A 21,013-nucleotide genomic window follows, 5' to 3' on the forward strand; every position below is an offset into this window, starting at 1 on the left:
GTAGGGAATCAAACCCGGCTCTCCAGATTCGAGTCTTAACCACCACACCAAACTGGCTCTGTTGTTTCAAAACAGGCAACATATGATCCCAGCAGCTAGCCCCTGACAATTTTGATAAGTCTTTGCAATGTTCCCAAAACACAAATATCTTTTAGTCAATATGTCCTCAACCTGTACAGCAATAGAATCTGGGAAACAAACCCTCAGGCCTTGGAACCAACAGACTATTATTGAAACCTGATCTAACAATGGTGTTCAAAAGTTGGTTAAAAAATAATAGCCATTTCACCTACCCTAGCAATGAAGTGATCCCTGCAGTTACCTGAAGCAGCTAAGCATAGGAAAAGCACAGACCCCTGTCTAATAGAGGAGGCGCCATGGCTCAATGGAAGAGCCTCTGCTTTGCATGCGGAAGTCCCCAGGTTCAGTCCCCAGCATCTCCACCGAAGGAGATCAGGCAGTAGATGACGTGAATGCTGTTAAAAGCTGCTGAGACCCTGGAGAGCTCCCGCCAGTCTGAGCAGACAATACTGACCTTGACGGATTAATAGTTAGACTCTGTATAGGGCAGCTTCACGCGTTCAATGTGTTTGTCTCCCCATCGCCAATAAAAATAAGATATATTTTCATTTTTTTCTTCACTTTCCTAATCTGGATTTTTCCGGGCCATCTCAAATTTCTAAAACTTTAATTTCCTGAATATTATATAAAGCTGTAATATTATGGAAACTGAATAAACAGTATGTAAATTTCGAAGGAAACTAATGCCTGTCACGATGGCGGCAGCATCTTGCCAAACCTATACTTGGGGGGGAGGGGAAGCTGGGAGTTGTTTATCTGTTGCAGCTGGGACTCTCAGCCCTCCCAGGATGTGGATCCTGTCAGAAGTTACCTCTCTTAAAACTATGCTGGTTCCCAGCAGCTGAGAAAGAACCTTGAACTCGGATGTTTAAGGAAGGGGGGGAAGGGTTAGGTTGTGAATGTTATATGCTTACGAAATCTGACTGTGCCTCATTCCTGACAATTTGCTCTTAGTAAGATCATGATACTAGACAATTCCAATAAAGTTTTTCTAAACCAGAGAAGACTTTTGGGAAGAGTCTTGGCAGATTCTTACAATATCTTCATATAGCCTATCTAACAAGAACCCTCTCCCCAAGTCATAGTACTAGTCAGGGCTTTTTTTCAGCTGGAACGCGGCAGAACGGAGTTCCGGCACCTCTTGAAAACGGTCACATGGCCGGTGGCCCTGTGCCCGATCTCCAGACAGAGATCAGTTCCCTGAAAAAAGCCCACTTTGCCTGATGCCAGAGGGACGAGGGGATCCCCTCGCCCCTCTTTCACCAGGTGAAGGAAGCACCTTGCTCCTTGCTTCAACAAGGGAGGGGGGAGCAGCGGGAGGGTGATTTAAAATTTAACACCCCCCCTTGCTCCAGCTGACTGGCACCAGTCAGCTGGAACAAGGGAGGCGTTTAAATTGCCAGCGGTGCAGAGGGCAATTTAAAATTTTTCCCCCCCTTTGCGGGAGGGCTCCCTGGGGGTTGCTGCACCCTGCAGAATGATATCACTTCCCGGAAGTAACGTCATTGCGCGGCCCCAGGAGCGCGCACACACAGGTGGTACCAGGGGCACCACCTCCTGCCAGGAGTTGCCCCATGTGCTGCCAACCTACTGAGTTCCACCACTTCTTTTTCCAGAAAAAAAAGCCCTGGTGCTAGTTATGGGCTTCAGTCAGATTAACCTCAAAACCCCCACTTTACTCTGGTTATCTCAGAGGCAGAAGAAACAAACAAACAAAAAAGAATTTGTTATGAATTCTGTAGTTGCGTTTACTTTTACAAACAAAACCACTAAGCCACTATCTAGTTAAACAGAACCATATAAGCGTAGGAAGATGTTTCACTGACATTCCTCTGTATGTTCTATTGCAGAGGCAAGCCACATTTCCAACCCAAAAGCCATTTTCCTCTTGAACAGTGTGATTTAAAGCCATGGAAATTTCAAATTCCAGTTGCCCACATTCATTTGTAGCTTTGCATGCAGGGCAGGCCACTGTGCTCCCCCCACCCCCATCCTTTGAATCACCTGACTTTTATCCAGGGCTTTTTTTCTGGGAAAAGAGGTGGTGGAACTCAGTGGGTTGCCCTCGGAGAAAATGGTCACATGGCTGGTGGCCCCGCCCCCTGATCTCCAGACAGCTGAGTAGCACGGAAGGCAATCTCAACTCCCCTCTGTCTGGAGATCAGGGGGCGGGGCCACCAGCCATGTGACCGTTTTTAAGAGGTGCCGGAACTCCGTTCCACCGCGTTCAAGCTGAAAAAAAGCCCTGCTTTTATCTATGAATCTAATTTCGAAGCTGGCCCAAGAGTACACACCAAAAAATCCACATGACAAGGCTGGGACAGATGGGGGGGTGTTTTACACACCTGAGTGAAACCCCTAGGTGTGCAGTAAAATCTTAAAAGGGTGGGAGTAAAAGGAAATAAAATCTGTTTAAAATGCCAAGATCTTGTGAGAAATGGCAGCCATTTTACAAATGGCAAAGTAGCAATCTAAAATGGCTGCCACAATTTCACTCTGAATCTATCTGAAGATGAACTGGAGGGGAAGAAGGAGCCAGAAGTAACATCATTGAACCAAGTGAAACTTTAGGAACACCCCCCTCCTCCCGGTCCCTTCTCTGGTTTGTATTGTTTCCCGCTGTCAGGAACAAGCCTAGAGGTGGGAAAGCAGGGGAAGTGGAGAAGCCAAAGAGGCTGGAAGGGAGAGGGAAAGAGCAAAAGCAAAGCTAGCAAGAGAAGAAGCCTCAGCAGGGGAATTTCCCCTCCCCAGCGTCACCATGAGTCCTTGCAGGCCTCCTGCTTGTAATTAAATTCATCATTGATAACAATAATAATAACAACAACAACAACATTCTATTTATAAACCGCCCTTCAGGACAACAACACCCACTCAGAACAACTTACAAAGTGTGTTATTATTATCCCCCCAACAATCACCTTGTGAGGTGAGTGGGGCTGAGAAAACTGCGAAAGAGCTGTGACTGACCCAAGTTCACCCAGCTTCAAGTGGAGGAGTGAGGAAACAAACTCGGTTCTCCAGATTAGAATCCTACAACTCTTAGTCACCACTATACCAAAAGTCCCAACTGTGATGAATCACAATTGAGGCTTTTCTACGCAACCTGTCGAAATAGGACCAATACCGTTTTTCCTTCAAATCCCTTTTCAGGGGCAATAATATAATATCCTGCCTGCGTATGACAGAAGGATAGCTTTGCTGCAGAGGAGTTATGGCTGCTTGGGAGGCAATTCTCTCACTGTTTGTGCTTCTGAAGTAAATGTACTATGTAATGCACCCAGTGCAGAAACTTGTTAATTTTTTTTTTTTTGCAGAGTAAGGCCCTGTTGAATGGAAGCAGAGGGGGTATGCTTGCTGGTATTTACCAGTACAAAGGTGCTTCTGCATCTGAGCATGCAGACATGAGGGAGAACACTTGTATCCTTCACTGCTAATGAGATCACAAACAATATTCGACAGGATTTTGTGACACGCTTGCAACTATGTTCCACACAAAAATGTGAGTTGTATCAGATACTCAGTCTGAAATAGCAGGTCTGTACATCCTCCTGCAACTGATGTAACTGGCATGTGGGCTAGGCTGCACATCAGCCACAAAAATGCATTTATTACACAATACACAGATGGTGCAGGGCGGGAAATGGGTTGACCTAAGGCAAGCCTGCATAATTTGTGGACCACAAGGCCAAGCACAGCCCATCAGCCATGTATGGCAGTTTTGTATACCTACTGTTTTTGCCAACTATCTGAAACTTCAAAAGCAGGGAGGTTGTCAAACACCTAGAAGGCTACAATGCATAGCTAATGGACTATGTTCAGTTTTGAGGCTCGCACTGTGCAGATCTGACCTACGGCTGTTCTAATCGACTAAATATAAGAAATAGCCAAGAATGCTATGTTTTCTTTTCCACCTACTACAATGCAGCACCATAACCATCGGGCTGGCCAAAAGCAGGATACCCGACCTACCCGGGTACAGGGACAGTACCCCCTCCATAATCAGGAATACCCGACCTGCATCATACCTTTAAGCATATGAGTCGGGGGTTTGGTATCCTAAGAAATTACCTGAAAAATGACTGCCTGGGGCTGCACCAAGTATTGCCTCATCAGCATGGAGCACCACTGCCATAGCATGAAGGAGAAAAAAAAAAAACAGAAATGTAAGGAGAATATTTTTTCTATAAAGTGTGCACTGAGTACTTCAAAAGAATGATTATTTCTTTAACGCTAGTTCCTGTGCCCTAACCTACAAAGAGCAGGAAATGGACATGTCTGTATTATGCATTATGAAATGCAGCTATTGCCTAGCTTTATATAACGCCCAGGTGTTGTGGCAGAAATCCCATGACACTATACTCGACTTTGCACATCTTGTGACCCACGACGACATCGAAAAGAATACAACACACAGCTGCCAAATTCCGTTTGAAAAATTCCTGGAGATTTGGGGCAGTGCCTGCAGACAGCAGAGTTTGGAGAGTGGAGGGAATTTACCAGGGATGTGATCCCATAGAGTTATTCCCCCAGAAGCCTCAACTTCCTCCAGGGGAACTGATTTCTGTAGTCCAGAGATCAGTTGCAATTCCAGGACAACTTGAGGCCCCACCTTGAGGTTGGCAACCTATTCTACCATTTGTATCTGGCCTATCAGGTGTCTGACAATCCTACCCATTTGGCATACAGCAAAAGTAGGAAGTGTATCAAACCCTCAGAGGACTGCCGTAAATTGTTGGTGGGCTGCATTTGGCTCACAGCAACTACTGGTCTGATGTACAAGTTTCACTGAAATGTGAAATGACCCTGCCTAACAACTAGTTGGAGAACGGAGGTGGGGATATCAGCAACAGTGTGATGTCACTTCCAGGAAAAAACTTGGAGAAGTGTGACATGACTTCCTGAAAAAACTGAGTACTGATGTTCACAGAAGTAACATCATGCCTGTTTAGAAACTGCTGAAAAATCTGTGACCAGAGTTTCTAGCAATTCCTAGAGAAGTGTGACATCATTTCTGGGTTTCCCGAGTGATGTCAATGTCATTGATTCAATATCCAATTTTAAAGATTTTTCTCCAGCTGATGCTTAGAGCAGCTGTGGAAAATGAAGTGCAGGGAATGTCCCACCCATCAGGGGACTGTGGGGCTGGCAACTCTAAATACTCCGTACAATATGGTAATTGATATAGGACTTTCTCTTTCTTCCTCCTGCAAGTTGCTGCATTTGCCAAAGGCTATTTTTAATGCAATATTTTTAAAAGTAGCCATGTTCACCATTAAGCTTCTCCTGGGGAAAGAGCCAGAATGCAGTGAAGGTAGTTTCAGGTGCGTAGTTGGGTTGGTCTGCAGCAGAACAGCATAATTCAAGTTCATTTGGTATCTGATGAAAAGAGCTTTGACTCTCAAAAGCTTATCCCCTGAAAATCTTGTTGATCTTTAAGGTGCTACTAGACTAGAGCCTTACTGTTATAGTGCAGTGGTAGAGCGCGTACATTCAGTCCCTAATATCTCCACATAAAAAGATTTCAGATTGCAGAGGTGGGAGGGAGGGGGGAGAAACCTCTGCCTGAAACCTTGGAGAACGGCTGCCAGTCACTCACAGACAGTGTTCCCACTCTACTAGATGGTCCAGCAGTCTGTGAATCAGCCAGCTTTCTATGTTCATCAGCATCTGTCCCTGCAGCGGTAAGCTTGTAAATCATGCCTGAACAGCTTTTAACTCACTAAGCCCAGCTCAGCCCACCAGTTAAGCACTGCAGACTGCAAGATGCTTCACAACCAGGGCTTTTTTTCAGCTGGAACGTGGTGAAACGAGTTCCGGCACCTCTTGAAAATGGTCTCATGGCCGGTGGCCCCGCCCCCTGATCTCCAGACAGAGGGGAGTTTAGATTGCCCTCCGCACCATGTGGCGCGGAGGGCAATCTAAACTCCCCTCTGTCTGGAGATCAGGGGGCGGGGCCACCGGCCATGTGACCATTTTCACTGAGGGTGATCTACACTTTAAAAAACTCCCCCCTTGTTCCAGCTGACCCAAAGTGACGTCATTGTGCGGTCCTGAGTTCCACCACCTCTTTTCCCAGGAAAAAGCCCTGTTCACAATTATCTTGGTTTGCAGTCTGAGGCAACCAGGAAAAAAAACTCAGGGGTTCTATTAACCTCCTGCAGAACTACGACCGATGGACGGCAGGTTGAATGTTTGCCAGTAGATCAAAAGATATGTTGGATTATTCAGACTTGCTATGACTACCAATAATCCGCTCAGCAACAGGAGTTTAGCCACACGTTCACCAGGTTAAACCTGCTTTCTGAGGATTATGACTAATAATGTGAATAGGATTTTTTTAAATCAAAGTATTTCTCCGCTTTAGCATAGAGAAGATATTCAAGGATGTCACTGCTACCAGTTTCTAGGTTGTATTACTCCAAGTTAGGGGAACACTTGGAGAATTTACTTTAAAGATAGACTCTCGGAGAAATATATTACCTTTTAGTGAAAATTTCTCCCTTCTTTTGCCAAAGTAACCACTCCTATAAGACTCCTAGCCCAATAACATAACAAGTTTAGTTCTTTACAGTGCAATTCTAAGCAGAGTTTAACATTCTTGTAAGTCCATTAATGTTACTCAACATACAGTGCAATCCTAAAAATGTTTTCCTTGGAGTAATTCCCACTGAATAAACCCGAGTAGGATTTTCAGTAGACCTTCTAAGGATTGCTCTGGTGTAGTTTAGCTTAGGATGGCACTTATTAAAAACACATAACCAAAGAAAGATTTATTGAGGCAAAATTCAGAAACACCAGCATCAAAAACATACAGTCAAAAAGAAATAAAACTTCTCTCACCTAGTTCAGCACATAAAAATCTCTACAAATCATGACAAATCTGGACGAACACACTTACATCAGTGCCATAACTGTATCCGTACATTGTGACATATTATTCAATTGTTGTGCTATCATGTGTGGTATGCTTTAGAGTGTCAGTGTAGGATCTGGGAGACCCAGGTTCAAATCCCCACCCTACTATGGAAGCTCACTGAGCGATCTTGTGCCAGCCACACATTCTCAACCTAAAATACCTCACAGGGTTGTTGTAGGGATAAAATGGAGGAGAGGAGAACAACGTAAGCCACTTTGGGTCTCCATTTTAAGGATATGCCAGGTAACTCAAAAAGACTTCACTGCATGAGTTAAAGAACTTTATTGACAAGCTACCAGTGTCAGGATCTTACTCCATCTTTGGCAGGAATGACGTTTCTCTACAGGCATAAAGTATATATAGGATTCTAAGTGCGGGTGAATTCCCAAATCCCCCCACCCCCTTGAGGTAACGGTCACCTAAGTTCAAGAGGAGGCATCTAGGCGGGAAAAAGCAGAGCTGATGTATGAGGAGTTTCAAGGTTGTGAGTGTCCATGCAGGCATCTCTTCCCAGGCTAAGGAGAGAGGAGTTTAGAAGAACATACAGACAACAGTAGAGACAGCCACTAGCTTGCATACTTTTACATCACAGTCAAGAAATAATGTCAGCCTTCAGCTATACCCGTAGCATTAGAGCACAAACATTACACAGGTTCTTGTTGGGTATGACAGGTGATGCTAATCATCACCTGACACCATTGTGGAGAAAGGTGGGGTATAAAATAAATATACTAAAATAAACACAAGGACTGATGTAAGTTGTATACAACTGGTTAGCATTCAAAAACTGATGAGAAGGGAAATCTAGACATTGAAAGTTTATTTCAGCTTAGTTCTGTGTCAACCTCAATGGCACCTGACATATTTTGCCCAAAGAACTTAAAAGAAGTAATTATCAGGGCAATATCTTAGGAATATGGAGCTGCATTACTGCACAGGATTGCAAAAGGTAGGCTTACATACATCTAATTTTATGCTAAATGTTAATAAACTGCCTATGTTTATGCCTATGTTAATAACCTGCTTTTACTTTTGCTTTTCTAGCAAAAGGAATTACGTAGAGTTACCACTACAGCCTGAGACTGGCAACCAGTGGAAGATTTACCTGGGTGGGGGGTGACTTTGCTACCCAGAAATAACAAACATTCCCTTGACTGAATGCTGGAGCCTCGCCTGACACAGTGATGTCACTTCCAGACAGAGCTTTTTGTCTGTGGAAAGAGGTGGGGGAACTCTCACCCGGGGCCATTCCCAATAGGAGATTGTGGCCCTGTCACTACACGCATGCATGCAAAGTGCATGCATGCTCCCGGAACAGTGTGATGACATCACTTCCAGGAAGTGACATCATTGTGCATGGCACGGCCATCCCCCAGGAGCACTCCTGCGATTCAGACCCGCACACATGCACCTGGCAGCTGGGCCCTCCACCGCAGGCCTGGCCAGATGTCTCCTTGGACAGCCTGGAAGGCTGAAGGAGCTGGCGCATGTGGCCCCTGCCAGTCCAGGGCCTGTCAACATGGTGCATGGCCATGAGGGCCACAGAGCTGTTGAGCATGGCCCCTGCCATACCTGGCAGCTTCCCACCCTTTGCTTCCCAAGGAGGCTGTAGGGAGGGTGTGCACGGCCCCCAGCCGAGTCATGGCTCCCCACCCAGCCAGCTGCAGGGCCGAGTGCGCCAGTTCAGCTGATCTGGCTGGGAGGGCTGCCGGGTGGGGAAAGAGGCTGTTTAACTTTTAACCCCCTGGCTGAAGTTGGACTTCTCTCCCCTCCTCCTCCCTCTCTCCCTCCTCCTCCCCATTGGGTGAAAAAGCCAGCAGGAAGCTTTGAAAGCTCAAAGTTGCACTTTTCAAAAGCGCAGCTTTGAGTTTTCAAAGCTTCCCTCTTCCCCCTCCCCCAATGGGAGGGGGAGGAAGGGGTTCCCTCCTCCCCCTCCTCCCTCTCCCTATGGGGGGAGGGTATCCCATCCTTCCCCCTCCCATCAGGTGAAATAAGTGGCTGGAGCTTCCCTGCTTCAGCTGGGAGGGGGAATCCCTCTCCTCTCAGCTGAAGTTTAAAGCCTGTTTGGGGCTCCCCCAGCTTCAGCTGGCCCATGGGGACTTCCCCGCAGGCCAGTTGAAGCAAGCAGGGGAGGAGTTGCAAAGGGCCCCTTTTCTTGTGGCTTGCAAGCCTTAGAGAAAGGGGCTCTTTAACTTTTAAAGCCCACAGCTTCAGCTGGCCAGTGGGGAAGTCTTGAGCTGCACTGGAGGAAATGGAATCAGGTGAGTGGGGCCACCTAACACCTGATGACTTTGAAGAGGTGCCAGAATGCCATTCCACCGCATTCCAGCTGAAAAAAACCCTGCTTCCAGATCATGCCAGAAATGACATCATGGTGTCAGCATGATGCCAATTGCTCCCCCAATTTCCTCAAGCATTTTCTCTGCAGCCGAACTGGGCAGTGGCAGGCAGCACCAGCAGGGGTGTTAAGTCTACCACCAAAGCTGAAGGCCTGGCCTTCCTAGTATGGAGGGGCTCTCCTTCCTTTACCGGGGTACATATTTATATATGTCATATAGGTATATTTCCTAAACTGGAAGATTATCCCCACCTTTTTATGTTATTTTTAAACTGTAGCTTTATAATTTACAATTTCCAGCTCTTCTTCCCCCACCCCCTCTTGAAATTTTCACCCAGTCAAGTCTGCCAGGTGTTCTGCATGACTCTAGTCAGACTTGATTCAGATATATACGAAACCCTAAGAATCTAGTTAGCTTTCCCATATCAAGCCCTTTAACTTATGGTGAGAGGAATGCCTCGATAATATTCTAGATTCAATACCAGGTATTGTACACAAGTTAATGCAACTATAGAATCTCAGCTTCCATTTGAAGCCTTTATTAAAACATGATTATTCAGCCTTCTTAATATTAGCTCAATCAACAGAAGATCATACTATCCATTATAACTACATAGATCATTAAAGGAGAGCAATTACAATGTCCAATTACTCTTGAACATGAGTCCAAGAAAGTATCTTACCCAAAGATAAGCAGGTCACAGGCAGGGAGCCCCTCCAAGGAAGAGGCTCCCCATCCATTCAGCTTCTCATATTTACAGGGTTTCAAAATCATCTCCTAACAGTCACTTCCCCACTCCAGGAGGGCTCACATTCTTGGCTGACTGATTATCTTATAACTTCAATCACCAGACAAGGTTATCTATATTTGAAACATCTTCAAGAATATAAAAAACTGTTAGTTCATCCTTGCTATATTTTATCTTAACAAAGTCCATGGAAAATTAGTGATTACTAGTTTCTCGTACATATGAATATCTTTTGGCCCTCAATCAATACATCCATTCTTGAATAATAGCTCCACTTCAGGAAGTTAGACATTCCTGTCATTCTCAGACACTCTCTGAACCTGGGCCCCAACATAGTGTATCTATTGATATGCGTTAGATACACAAAAGACCATACGACTGTGTTACTCCTCTGTTTCATGCCCGTCTCCAAGATTGTTTTATGCTAGGTCTCCAGACTCTCTTCATGGCATATCTAGCTGTGGGGCCAGGCTAGCCCTGTTACTGTGTGTAGAGACATCTTCTGCAATCTTTTGGGTCAAAACCAGCAACAGTTCCCTATATTTCTAGCTATATCCATGACACAGGCTTGAAAATTGAAGTCTGAATTAAATTTTTAAGTACCTACACAGAAAGACTGCATTCCAGGTTATGAACCATTTCAAAAGTTTTAACTCAAATTACTGTTTCAGGAATCTGTGTTAGTCTGCAGTTGTAAAATAGTAGAGTCCAGTAGCATCTTTAAGACAAACTAACTTTATTGTAGCATAAGCTTTCGAGAACCACAGCATCTGATGAAAAGAGCTGTTGTTCTCAAAAACTTATGCTACAATATAGTTAGTCTTAAAGGTGCTACTGGACTCTTTACTATGTTTCAGGAATATTTTCAGTAACATGTTAACAAAGAGGGGTGCCAGCTCTTTTTCTAGCATTCTTATAAGGTATCACTAGGGTGCCAGCCAAGCTCTGGGAACCAAAGGGAAATGGTGAGGGACAGACGATAAAATCAGCATTGTGCCAACACTGCAATGTCCCTTCTGTTAACTTCTGAGTTCATGCTGGAAGTGAAATTGCAGCATTGGTGCAACGCCACCAGCCCACTCCCCTGGGTCATCCCCCCCCCTCCAATTTTGCTCCCTTGCTCCACCACAGAGAAGTTGGAGAGGCAGAGGCTGAGATAGGGCCACCTTGGGTACCTCTATAAACATATTCTTTCAGTAAAAAAACAGATGCTCCAGTTCCATTGGGGAGTAGGCTCATGTCATGTTTCCCTATCCGGGACTTACATTCACAGACCAATGCTGAGCCTTAAGTCTGGTGAGAGCCAGTTTGAGAGCCCGTTTGGTGTCATGGTTAGGAGTGGCAGGACTCTAATCTGGAGAGCACAGTTTGATTCCCCACTCCTCCACTTGAAGCCAGTTGGGTGACCTTGGGCTAGTCACGGCTAGACATTGGAATGAACCAAAAAAATTTAATGATTCCGCGGTTTGTGGTTCAGTGCCAATGACAATCCCAAGGTCGTGAACTGCAACAAACATTTTCCGAACCGGTTCGTGGTTCGTGGGGCTCTGAACAGCCCCAGTTGCACTTAGAGAGCCCATATTCCCGGGGAGTGTTTTGCAGGCTCTCCTACAGCCATCACCCAAGTTTGGACAAGATTGCAAAACGGATCTTGGCATTATACCCTCTCCAATCCAAGGCCCCCAGGAAACTCCCAATCGATACCGGTTGACGTTGGACCAGGGTACAGAAGGTGGGTGTTGACGGCGGTCGCAGGGCCTGGTGGGCATGGGGAGGCGGCGGCGAGCCACCTCCCCTCAGGGGGCAGGGGGTCTAGCAGCTCACCGGCAGCACCCCCCATGTGCCCGCCCGCCAGGCCAAAGAGAAGTGTGTTGGTATTCCCAGCATGGGAGAGTGGGTACTGCCGGTGGCCGCCGAGCCTGGCAGGCATGGGGAGGCAGCGACGAGCCACCTCCCCTCAGAGGGCAGGGGGTCTGGCCACTCACCGGTGGCACCCCCCATGTGCCTGCCCACCAGGCCAAAGAAGAGCCTGCTGGTATTCCCAGCAAGGGCAGGAACAGTGGGTATTGCAGGCAGCTGCCGAGCCTGGTGGGCATGGGGAGGCGGTGATGAGCTGCCTCCCCTCAGGGGGTGGGGGTCTAGCTGCTCGCTGGCAGCATCCCCCCCCCCATGTGCCTGCCTGCCAGGCCACAGAGAAGCGCGCTGGTATTCTCAGTGTGGGAGAGTGGGTAGTGCCAGCAGCCACCGGGCCTGGCAGACACGGGGAGGTGGCGACGAACCCTCAGGGGGTGGGGGGTATGGCCACTTGCTGGCAGCACCCCCCATGTGCTCACCCACCAGGCCACAGAGGAGCACACTGGTATTCCTAGCAAGGGCAGGAATGGTGGGTACTGCCAGAGGCCACCGGGCCTGGTGGGCATGGGGAAGCAGTGACGAGCCACCTCCCCTCAGGGGGCGGGGGATCTGGCTGCTCGTCAGCGGCACCCCCCATGTGCCCGCCCAGCAGGCCAAAGAGGAGCGCTGGTATTCCCGGCGTGGGAGGGAAAGTGGGTATTGCCGGCGGCTGCCAGACCTGGCAGGCACAGGGAGGCGGTGACAAGCCGTCTCCCCTCAGGGGGCGGGGGGTCTGGCCGCTCGCCGGCGGCACCCCCATGTGCCTGCCCGCCAGGCCACAGAGGAGCGTGCTGGTATTCCCAGCAATGGCAGGAACGGTGGGTACTGCCGGAGGCTGCCAGGCCTAGTGGGCATGGGGAGGTGGCAACGTGCCACCTCCCCTCAGGGGGTGGGGGGTCTGGCCGCTTGCCGGCAGCACCCTCCATGTGCCTGCCCACCAGGCCAAAGAGGAGCGCGGTGGCATTCCTGGTGTGGGAGGGAGAGGACATGTCATTCAGACGGGGGCCTGATTCCCCAGCAACCACGGGTCCTCACCCGAGGGATCCACTGAGGAACAGTGCGGCAGCAGCTGACAGTACCCACCTTCCTGCCTTGCCGGAAAGGATGGAAGGGAGATCCCCCTGCAACTGCCTGACCTCACAGGAGCGAGCAGTTATTCCCAACGATGGCCGGAGTGCGGGTGATGTCCCCCCTCTTTCTATTTCAATCTCTATCATTTTCTACATTCAATTATCCCAATATATACCACTCTCTCACTGTTAACAGACATTCTCTAATATATGTACATACATTCTAGCGTATTGTTCATTCTACTCATACATTCTGAAACGTTTGTCTCTTTCTCTGTTTTTGATTTTCAATCCTTTTCTCCATGGATGTGGCATTTTCTGTTCGATTCTATATCTCCTTGATGCATTCGCATTCTGTTTCTAGTTCTAGAACAGTCGACATCTGTGTGCCCCTTTCTATCTGTTTCTCTGTATCTCCCTCTCACTGTCTATTTGCAACTTTCTATCTCTCTCTGTTTCTTCCTATGTGATTCCACCACTATTTATCGGAATCTATCTCTTTCTATGTATATCTGCCCTTTATTATTTGTTTCCATCTCTAGCTGTCTTCCCCCCCCTTTCTATAACTATATTGTTTTCTACATTCCTTTCTCTATCTTCATCTATATGTATGCTCGTGTGTCCATCTTTTCCCAATGGTTTTGTTTTTGTTTTTCAATACATCTTTCTTTCCATCTCTCTGTCTTCTGTCCAACATGTGGAGGGGGAACGGCAGGATCCCCCAGCAACCATGGGCCCTCACTCGAGGGTCCCACTGAGGATTTCTCTGGCAGCAGCCAGCACCACCCACCTTCCTGCCTTGACGGAAAGGATGGGAGTTGTGCGACATATTCCCACCCAGCTGAAAGGGGTCCCATCAGCCCCGTTGACAGGGGAGCTGCCACGCTGTGCAACCGACTGTATCCATATACAATATGCACGATTGCAACTGAGCTGTGTAACCAAAGAGGGAGCAGTAACAGGATAGTCCCTCATGAAGCAGTGGCTGACATGACCCGCCATCCTGCCTTCGCGGAAAGTAGGGGATATGCAGGACAGGAGACATTGCTTGGATGGGTCAGAGTGGTTCCTGAGAGGGGGAGACAGAAACAGGACAGCAGCAGCAGCAGCTGACATCGGCCACCTTCCTGCCTTTGTGGGATGGACATGAGTTGAGGGACCCATTCCCCCCTGCTCAGAGGGTTCAGTGTTTGCGATGGATAGGGGCACTGTACGGCTCAACTATATGTGCAACAGCTCCTGAGCTGTTGCGCAAGTGCCCAAAGGAGGATGCCTCCAGCATCACCCACTTTCCTGCCTTTGCAGAAAGGAGGTGCCATGATGATCAGGCTGTGCCAGGAAGGCCTATCAAGGTCTCAGAAACCTGTTAGCAGTGGGACTGGACCTGGCTACACCTGACCCGAATGTGTCAGCCCTCATTCGAGATACCCTCAGGACTTGACGGGCAAGGGTGCGTGGCAACGGCATGAAGAACCAAGGGGCGAAATGTTTTAGTAGCCTGTGGAAGCCCACGCACTGCACACTGGATAGGGGCAATCCATGTAGGGCAATTGTCTGCTAAGACATTAAGGCCCACTTCCTGAGCCATCAGCCTCGAGGTTCTAAGCGGCACTGTCCCAGACCCCGAGGGGACAACCTCCACGAGCGCGGCCTGCCAGGGCACTCTGCTCCCACCAGCGTCACCCTCAGGGCAAAGTGTCCCTCCCACTGACCCCCGCTCAGAAGAGTTGGTCGACCTCTTTCTCCCCCCAATGGATGTTTCACTGGGTAAGGAGGGAGACAGGCTCAGGTGGTGCTTCTTCAGGTGCCGAGTCAGGGCCGTCGAAGCCAGGTGCTTCAGGTTTTTGCACCTGTGCACCAGGACATCACAGGCATGGCACCACACCACACAGGGGTCATTAGGAAGGGCCCAAAAGTGCCTCCATACGGAGGCATTGAAACGTGGACCACTAACTGTCCCAGGGGAAGGAGGACGAATGGTTACAGGCTTTACTGCGGAGCTGGCCACGGACGACGGGGTGAGGGGTGAACTGCAGGTGGGGACACCACCAAGAGTTTGGGATGGGGACGGGAGGGATATTTCATAACACAAAAACCATTCCTCCAGGGATCCATCGCCCACCTACCCCTCAAAATGTTGAGAGAGATTCTCTCCCCCCTACGGAAAGACCTCTTTGGCCTCCTCCACAGCCCACATAGGTGAATTGGGGGGAGCGGGAGGACTCTCTGCTGCCCCCGAGCCACACCCAACGCTGCTTTCCACAACTGAACCAGGAGGACTGCCATCGCAATTCACTCCACAACCACCCTTGGCGGCCAAGACAACAGGAAGACTCATTGTGCCACCAAACTAGAATTAAGGAGGACAGGAAAGGAGATGACTCTGTGCGCCCTCCACCGTGGTGCCCACTGAGCTTGGCCCCAGAGCCAGGCAGCATCCCTGGCACCAGAGGGAGGGAGGGACTAGAACCCTAGCCCACCACTCCCACAGACCTGACCAGATCAGGCACTAATAATACTGTGTGAGCCCTCAGCTGAGGTGCCCACTGAGCTTGGCCCCTGGGCCTGGCAGCAGCACTGGAACCAAAGCCTGGGGCTATAGCCGTAGCCCAGCACACCAAGATGCCTGGACAGAACAGGCACAGAGACTAATAATAATAATAGTAATAATAAGAATAATAATGAAAATGATAATGATTGTGATAATAATAATAATAATTTGGTGAGCCCTCAGCCGAGGTGCCCACTGAGCTTGGCCCCGGGGCCTGGGAGCAGCCCTGGCACCAGAGGGAGGGAGGGACTAGAGCCCTAGCCTACCACTCCCAGAGGCCTGACCAGATCAGGCACTAGTAATAATACTGTGATCCCTCAGCCGAGGTGCCCACTGAGCTTGACCCCAGGGCCTGGCAGCAGCCCTGAAACCAGAGGGAGGGAGGGACTAGAGCCCTAGGCCACCATTCCCACAGACCTGATCCGATCAGGCAGTGATAATAATCAATGTGAGCCCTCATCCGAGGTGCCCACTGAGCTTGGCGCCAGGGCCTGGCAGCAGCCCTGGAACCAGAGGCTGAGGCTACAGCCCTAGCCCAGCACACCTACAAGTCTGACCACCAGATCAGGCAGTGATAATAATCAATGTGAGCCCTCAGCTGAGGTGCCCACTGAGCTTAGCCCCAGGGCCTGGCAGCAGCCCTGGCACCAGAGGAGATAGATGCCTACCCCAAAAATCCCAGCTCAATTATACTCTCTCTGTCTCTCCCCAAAAGCTAGCAAGTAGCAAGCAAGAGCTCCATCCCACTCCACTGCTCGCTGAAAGTGAAACCAGAACTGGGATCGCAGTGCTTTTTATAAGCTGAGGTCCCATAGAGCAACGCAGGAGGTCTGTGTTTGGCCGTCAGAGCTGGCTATCAGGGTTTGCGGAGATGAAATTGGAGTGCCCATGGCTACAGAACAACCCCCTCCACCCTCCCTCCCCTGGGTGTCTTCTCCCAACTTGTAACCGTTTTGCAGCTCCATGGTTGGAAGGAAAACCTGCCGATCAAGGTAAGCTGACCTTCCATTCGGGTTTCCAGGGTGACAGAAGGAGCGCAGACAGAGTTCAGGCATTCCCCTGGCTCCGTTGCCAGGGGAATTGATTGATGACACCTAACTGTCTGGCTTCCCGAACCGCGGCCAAACGCACCGAACCAGGCTTCTTCCGAACGCTGGTTCATTGGCCGTGGACAATCACGATGTGCAGGATCGCAATTGCGCAATCGCCCATTTCATGGGTTTTTGAAGTTCGTAATGCGGTTCGTGCCCATCTCTAGTCACGGCTCTCTGGAGCTCTCTCAGCCCCGCCCACCTCACAGGGAGTTTGTTGTGGGAATAATAATGACATACTTTTGTCAACCGCTCTGAGCGGGCATTAAGTTGTCCTGAAGGGCAGTATATAAATCGAATGTTGTTGATGTTGTTATCTCAAAAAAGGATATGCATGGACCTTCTTAACTATTACATATGCATACAATTGGATTAGAACAGTAGATTTCAAATATATAAAGTCTTGTCTACTTTTTGAAATTAAGATAGTTTCAGGGGGGTAGAGCAAGATTCACACCCAGTAGCTCCTTAACTAGATCCCCATGGTAGGAGCTTTCAAGAGTCAGAGCTAGAGATGGGCACGAACTGCATTACGAACTTCAAAAACCCACAAAATTGGTGATCACACAATTGCGAACCGGCACATCGTGATTGTCCACGGCCAACGAACCAGCGTTCGGAAGAAGCCTGGTTTGGTGCATTCGGCTGTGGTTCGGGAAGCCAGACACTCAGGCGCCAGCAATCAATTCCCCTGGCAATGGAGCCAGGGGAATGCCTGAACTCTGTCTGCACTCCTTCTGTTGCCCTGGAAACCCAAATGGAAGCCCAGCTTACCTTGATTGGCAGGTCTTCCTTCCAACCACGGAGCTACAAAGCAGTTACAAGTTGGGAGAAGATACCCAGGGGAGGGAGGGGGAAGGGGGTGTTCTGTAGCCACAGGCACTCCAATCTCATCCCTGCAAACCATGATAAGCAACTCTGATGGACAAACACAGACCTCCTGCATTGCTCAATGGGACCTGTGCTTATAAATAGCCATGGGCTCCCAGGCTGGGTTTCACTTTCAGCGAGCAGTGGAGTGGGACAGAGCTCTTGCTTGCCACTTGCCAGCCTTTGGGGAGAGAGACTGAGAGTATAATTCAGCTTGGATTTTTGTGGGAGTTTCCTGGGGGCCTTGGATTGGAGAGGGTATAACCCCAAGATCCTTTTTGCAATCTTGTCCAAACTTGGGTGATGGCTGTAGGAGAGCTTGCAAAACACTCCCTGGGAATATGGGCTCTCTAAGTGCCACAGGGGCTGTTCCGTGCCCAACGAACCACGAACTGCAAACCAGTTCGGCAACGGAAAATGTTTGTTGCGGTTCACAATCTCGGGATTGTCGTCGGCACCGAACCGCAAACCGCTGGTACATTAAATTTTTTTGGTTCGTGCCCATGTCTAGTCAGAGCTCCCTTTGTCAGATAATAAAGATGCCATTGTTCAAAATCCACTGGAATGTTTTCCTGCACAAGCCCGGCTTTAATTAACGGGGCTTTTCAGGAGAATTACCTGTAGGACTGTGCCCAATTTGTCTTCAAAATCTTAATACTAGAGATGGGCACAAACCAGAAATAAATGAACCATGCAGTTCATGGATCATCACATTTCACGAACCACGAACTTTCACGAACCTGCCTGGTTCGCAAACAAGTTTGTTTGGTTCGTGAAAACGTCACATCCAGGTCAGCAAATCATCACTTCCGGACCAGCAGAAGGTCACTTCTGTGTCAGCAGAAGGTCTGCAGGAAGTCCATCCCCTGTTGCCTAGGAAACTGATTGGCGCCAGGCTGTCTGCAGTGACGAACCAAAAAACGAACCAAACCAGCCTAAAGTTCGTGGTGGTTCATCAGAAATGGGCTCTGACAAACCACCAGTTCATGAACCATGAACCAGCCCAGTTTGTCACGAACTTTGGTTCGTATTTTGGTTCGTGCCCATCTCTACTAAGCACCATACACAAAGGTAGTCTTAGTAATTCTGGGGCCCTGGGCAAAAAGAAAAAGGTGGGGGCCCAGAATCAATGACACCCCACAGCCAGCCTTTCTTCCAGGACCAAGTAAGGGGTAGTCGTTGCCCTGTGAGAGGTAGGCAGGAGCTGCTACCAGAAGCCAGCTGGCCAAGCCCCAGATGGGGTGTGTGCATGTGGCATCAGGACCCTCCTCTACCTTGTTTCCCTACTCCTTTGGGCAGGTAGGACCATGGGTAGTTGGGGCCCCTCCATGTCTGGGGCCCAGGCAGCAGCCCTTGTTGCTCATTAGCTAAGATGGCCCCTGACAAAGCCTGTTCCTCCAATGCAGCATTAAATGCATAACAGAAGAAGAAACATGTAGATGGAAGATAGCATCTTACTGTTTATTAGATGTTGATTTTGGCCTTGGATACGTGGGTCACATAACATTGTCAACAATCTACAGTTTAAGTTTTCATTTTAAAGACTCCTGTGACCCTAGAAGTTGAGGAGAGTGAAGAGGTTAGATTCTGTACCAATACATTCTTCATTGCTTATAAGCTCACTTTCTTTTTCCCCCAGCAATTAAAAATAGATTCAAGATTAAGGGCACTTCACCATTACTACAGACTTCCAACAGTGGCTGACCCATTCAAACAGACAGGGAATATTAAGTAGGCTACCTGCCGAGTTGTACTGGTCGCCCATCTGACCTTGTGCCATTGCAACTGAGGTAGATAATAAGAACTCTGTGAGTGAGTGTGGTGTGTGTGTGTGTGTGTGTGTGTGTGTGTGTGTGTGTGTGTGTGTATTCTCAAGCTCAGATTCTTGCCATCTTATTGGTTATGAACATTGGTCAGAATAATTTTTCCTACATCTTTACGGTCAAAATCAAACTTTTTCTTTATCTTACCAATTAACTTCAACTTCAGTATTTCATAAGCTTGTTAAAAGGACACATCAAATGAACAATGGAAATATCCCTTTGTGGTTCAGTACACAGTGGCCTACATTATACAGAGAAAAGTATTTATGTTATTTACTGATCTGAGTAATTTGAATGTTATAAACACTTTGTCCCCTTAATTTTTTTTTTAATGGCAGCAAAAGGAAAATATTATGCCAGTTTATGAAACTATCACTGTAAACAAAATTTGCTGTTGTTTGGCTTATATAAAATATTGTTTGCATGGTTGAATCCAAAATACTTCCAAAACCATACGACTGAATCCAAAACATTTCCAAGAAGTTGAAAGACATTACAATTTTATATTGTTTTTTTTCCTTTCTTTCCATTCACAACCATTCTTTGAACATGCAATAAATTATAAAAACAACTAGAAAAAAATCATTAAGAAAAAATTTATCTCTTCTTTAGAACATATATATAATCAAAATATTTTAACCCCCTACCCCCAACTAACATCTGCACAAATACTTCATCTATCCACCGTCACCCCTGCATTAGATATTACATTTGAATTATCTGGATTTTCTTTATATAAGTAATAATAGGCAACGTCATGTTGCCCAAATACGGGATGGGGTGAGGGGAGAGAGAATATAAGGATTATATTAGCAAGCAGGTTTTTCCACAAAAGCTCTGCTGTCAAGCCACAAAGACAGGAGGAAAAATTGTAACATTTGACATGGTTCGGAGACTTTAATCCAAAGCAGTTCTAATTAATCTCTCCAGCTTTGCAGAAACCCTGTGCCATGTGCAGCTGTATTGGGCACTGATGCTCCTCTGTCTTAAATTTTATAGGAATTGAAATTTCATTACCAGCACCTCCTCCGTGCCTCCCCCATATCCGAAGTGGAAAGATTCTGATGGACCATTTATCAAAACTGAGTCCTCCCCTCACCCCTGTCCTCATCTATCTATCATTTACATCACATTTTCAATTCCACTTTGCACTATCAATGGCACTAATTTTTCTTTGGGATAAGTCCTATTTACACAGCCAATTACGGCAGCATTCCAAATCCCCTTTGTTTTACATAACATTTGTCAATCGGCTTTTCAAAAAGCAGCAGGAGTTCCATGCCAAAGTTGGAATAATTTCTCCCCCTTTCGCACAAATTATTTCTAAATCTCCATCTTCTAAAAGATTTTCTTTAAAAATTAGCAGCTGTATTTCATTTTCACCCAAATCCAATTAGAATCACGACAGTCCCTGGAGATCTTCTTTTAAAGCGTGAGAATTATTTCGTGTACCCTGCCATGAACACTTTTACTCTGATACTTCAGAATAACTGACCTGTTTTTGACCTAAAGCTTCTTATTATTTGCATGCCGAAAGCTACACAGGCCACATTTTACAGTTTCCTACTGAAAACTGCAAATATATTACAGTCACTCTGAGCCTTTTTGTAAAGGGACCCCCAAATCCAATC

General features: G+C 47.7%; 1 protein-coding gene across 2 annotated transcripts in view; it reads right to left on the reverse strand.

Moving 5' to 3' along the window:
- The window catches only part of PAX5 (paired box 5), a 362,503-nt gene that overhangs the window by 209,284 nt on the left and 132,206 nt on the right, over positions 1-21,013 (reverse strand). The window contains exon 7 of one of the 2 annotated variants that reach the window (XM_054987282.1): positions 4,150-4,206. The exons of the other annotated variant lie outside the window; for it this stretch is intronic. Within the exon in view, the coding sequence (XP_054843257.1) occupies positions 4,150-4,206 (57 nt within the window). The remainder of the gene's footprint in view (positions 1-4,149; positions 4,207-21,013) is intronic. 2 annotated transcript variants of the gene reach the window in all.

This window comes from Eublepharis macularius, chromosome 8 (assembly GCF_028583425.1).
Source record: "Eublepharis macularius isolate TG4126 chromosome 8, MPM_Emac_v1.0, whole genome shotgun sequence".
Classification (NCBI taxonomy): domain Eukaryota; kingdom Metazoa; phylum Chordata; class Lepidosauria; order Squamata; family Eublepharidae; genus Eublepharis; species Eublepharis macularius.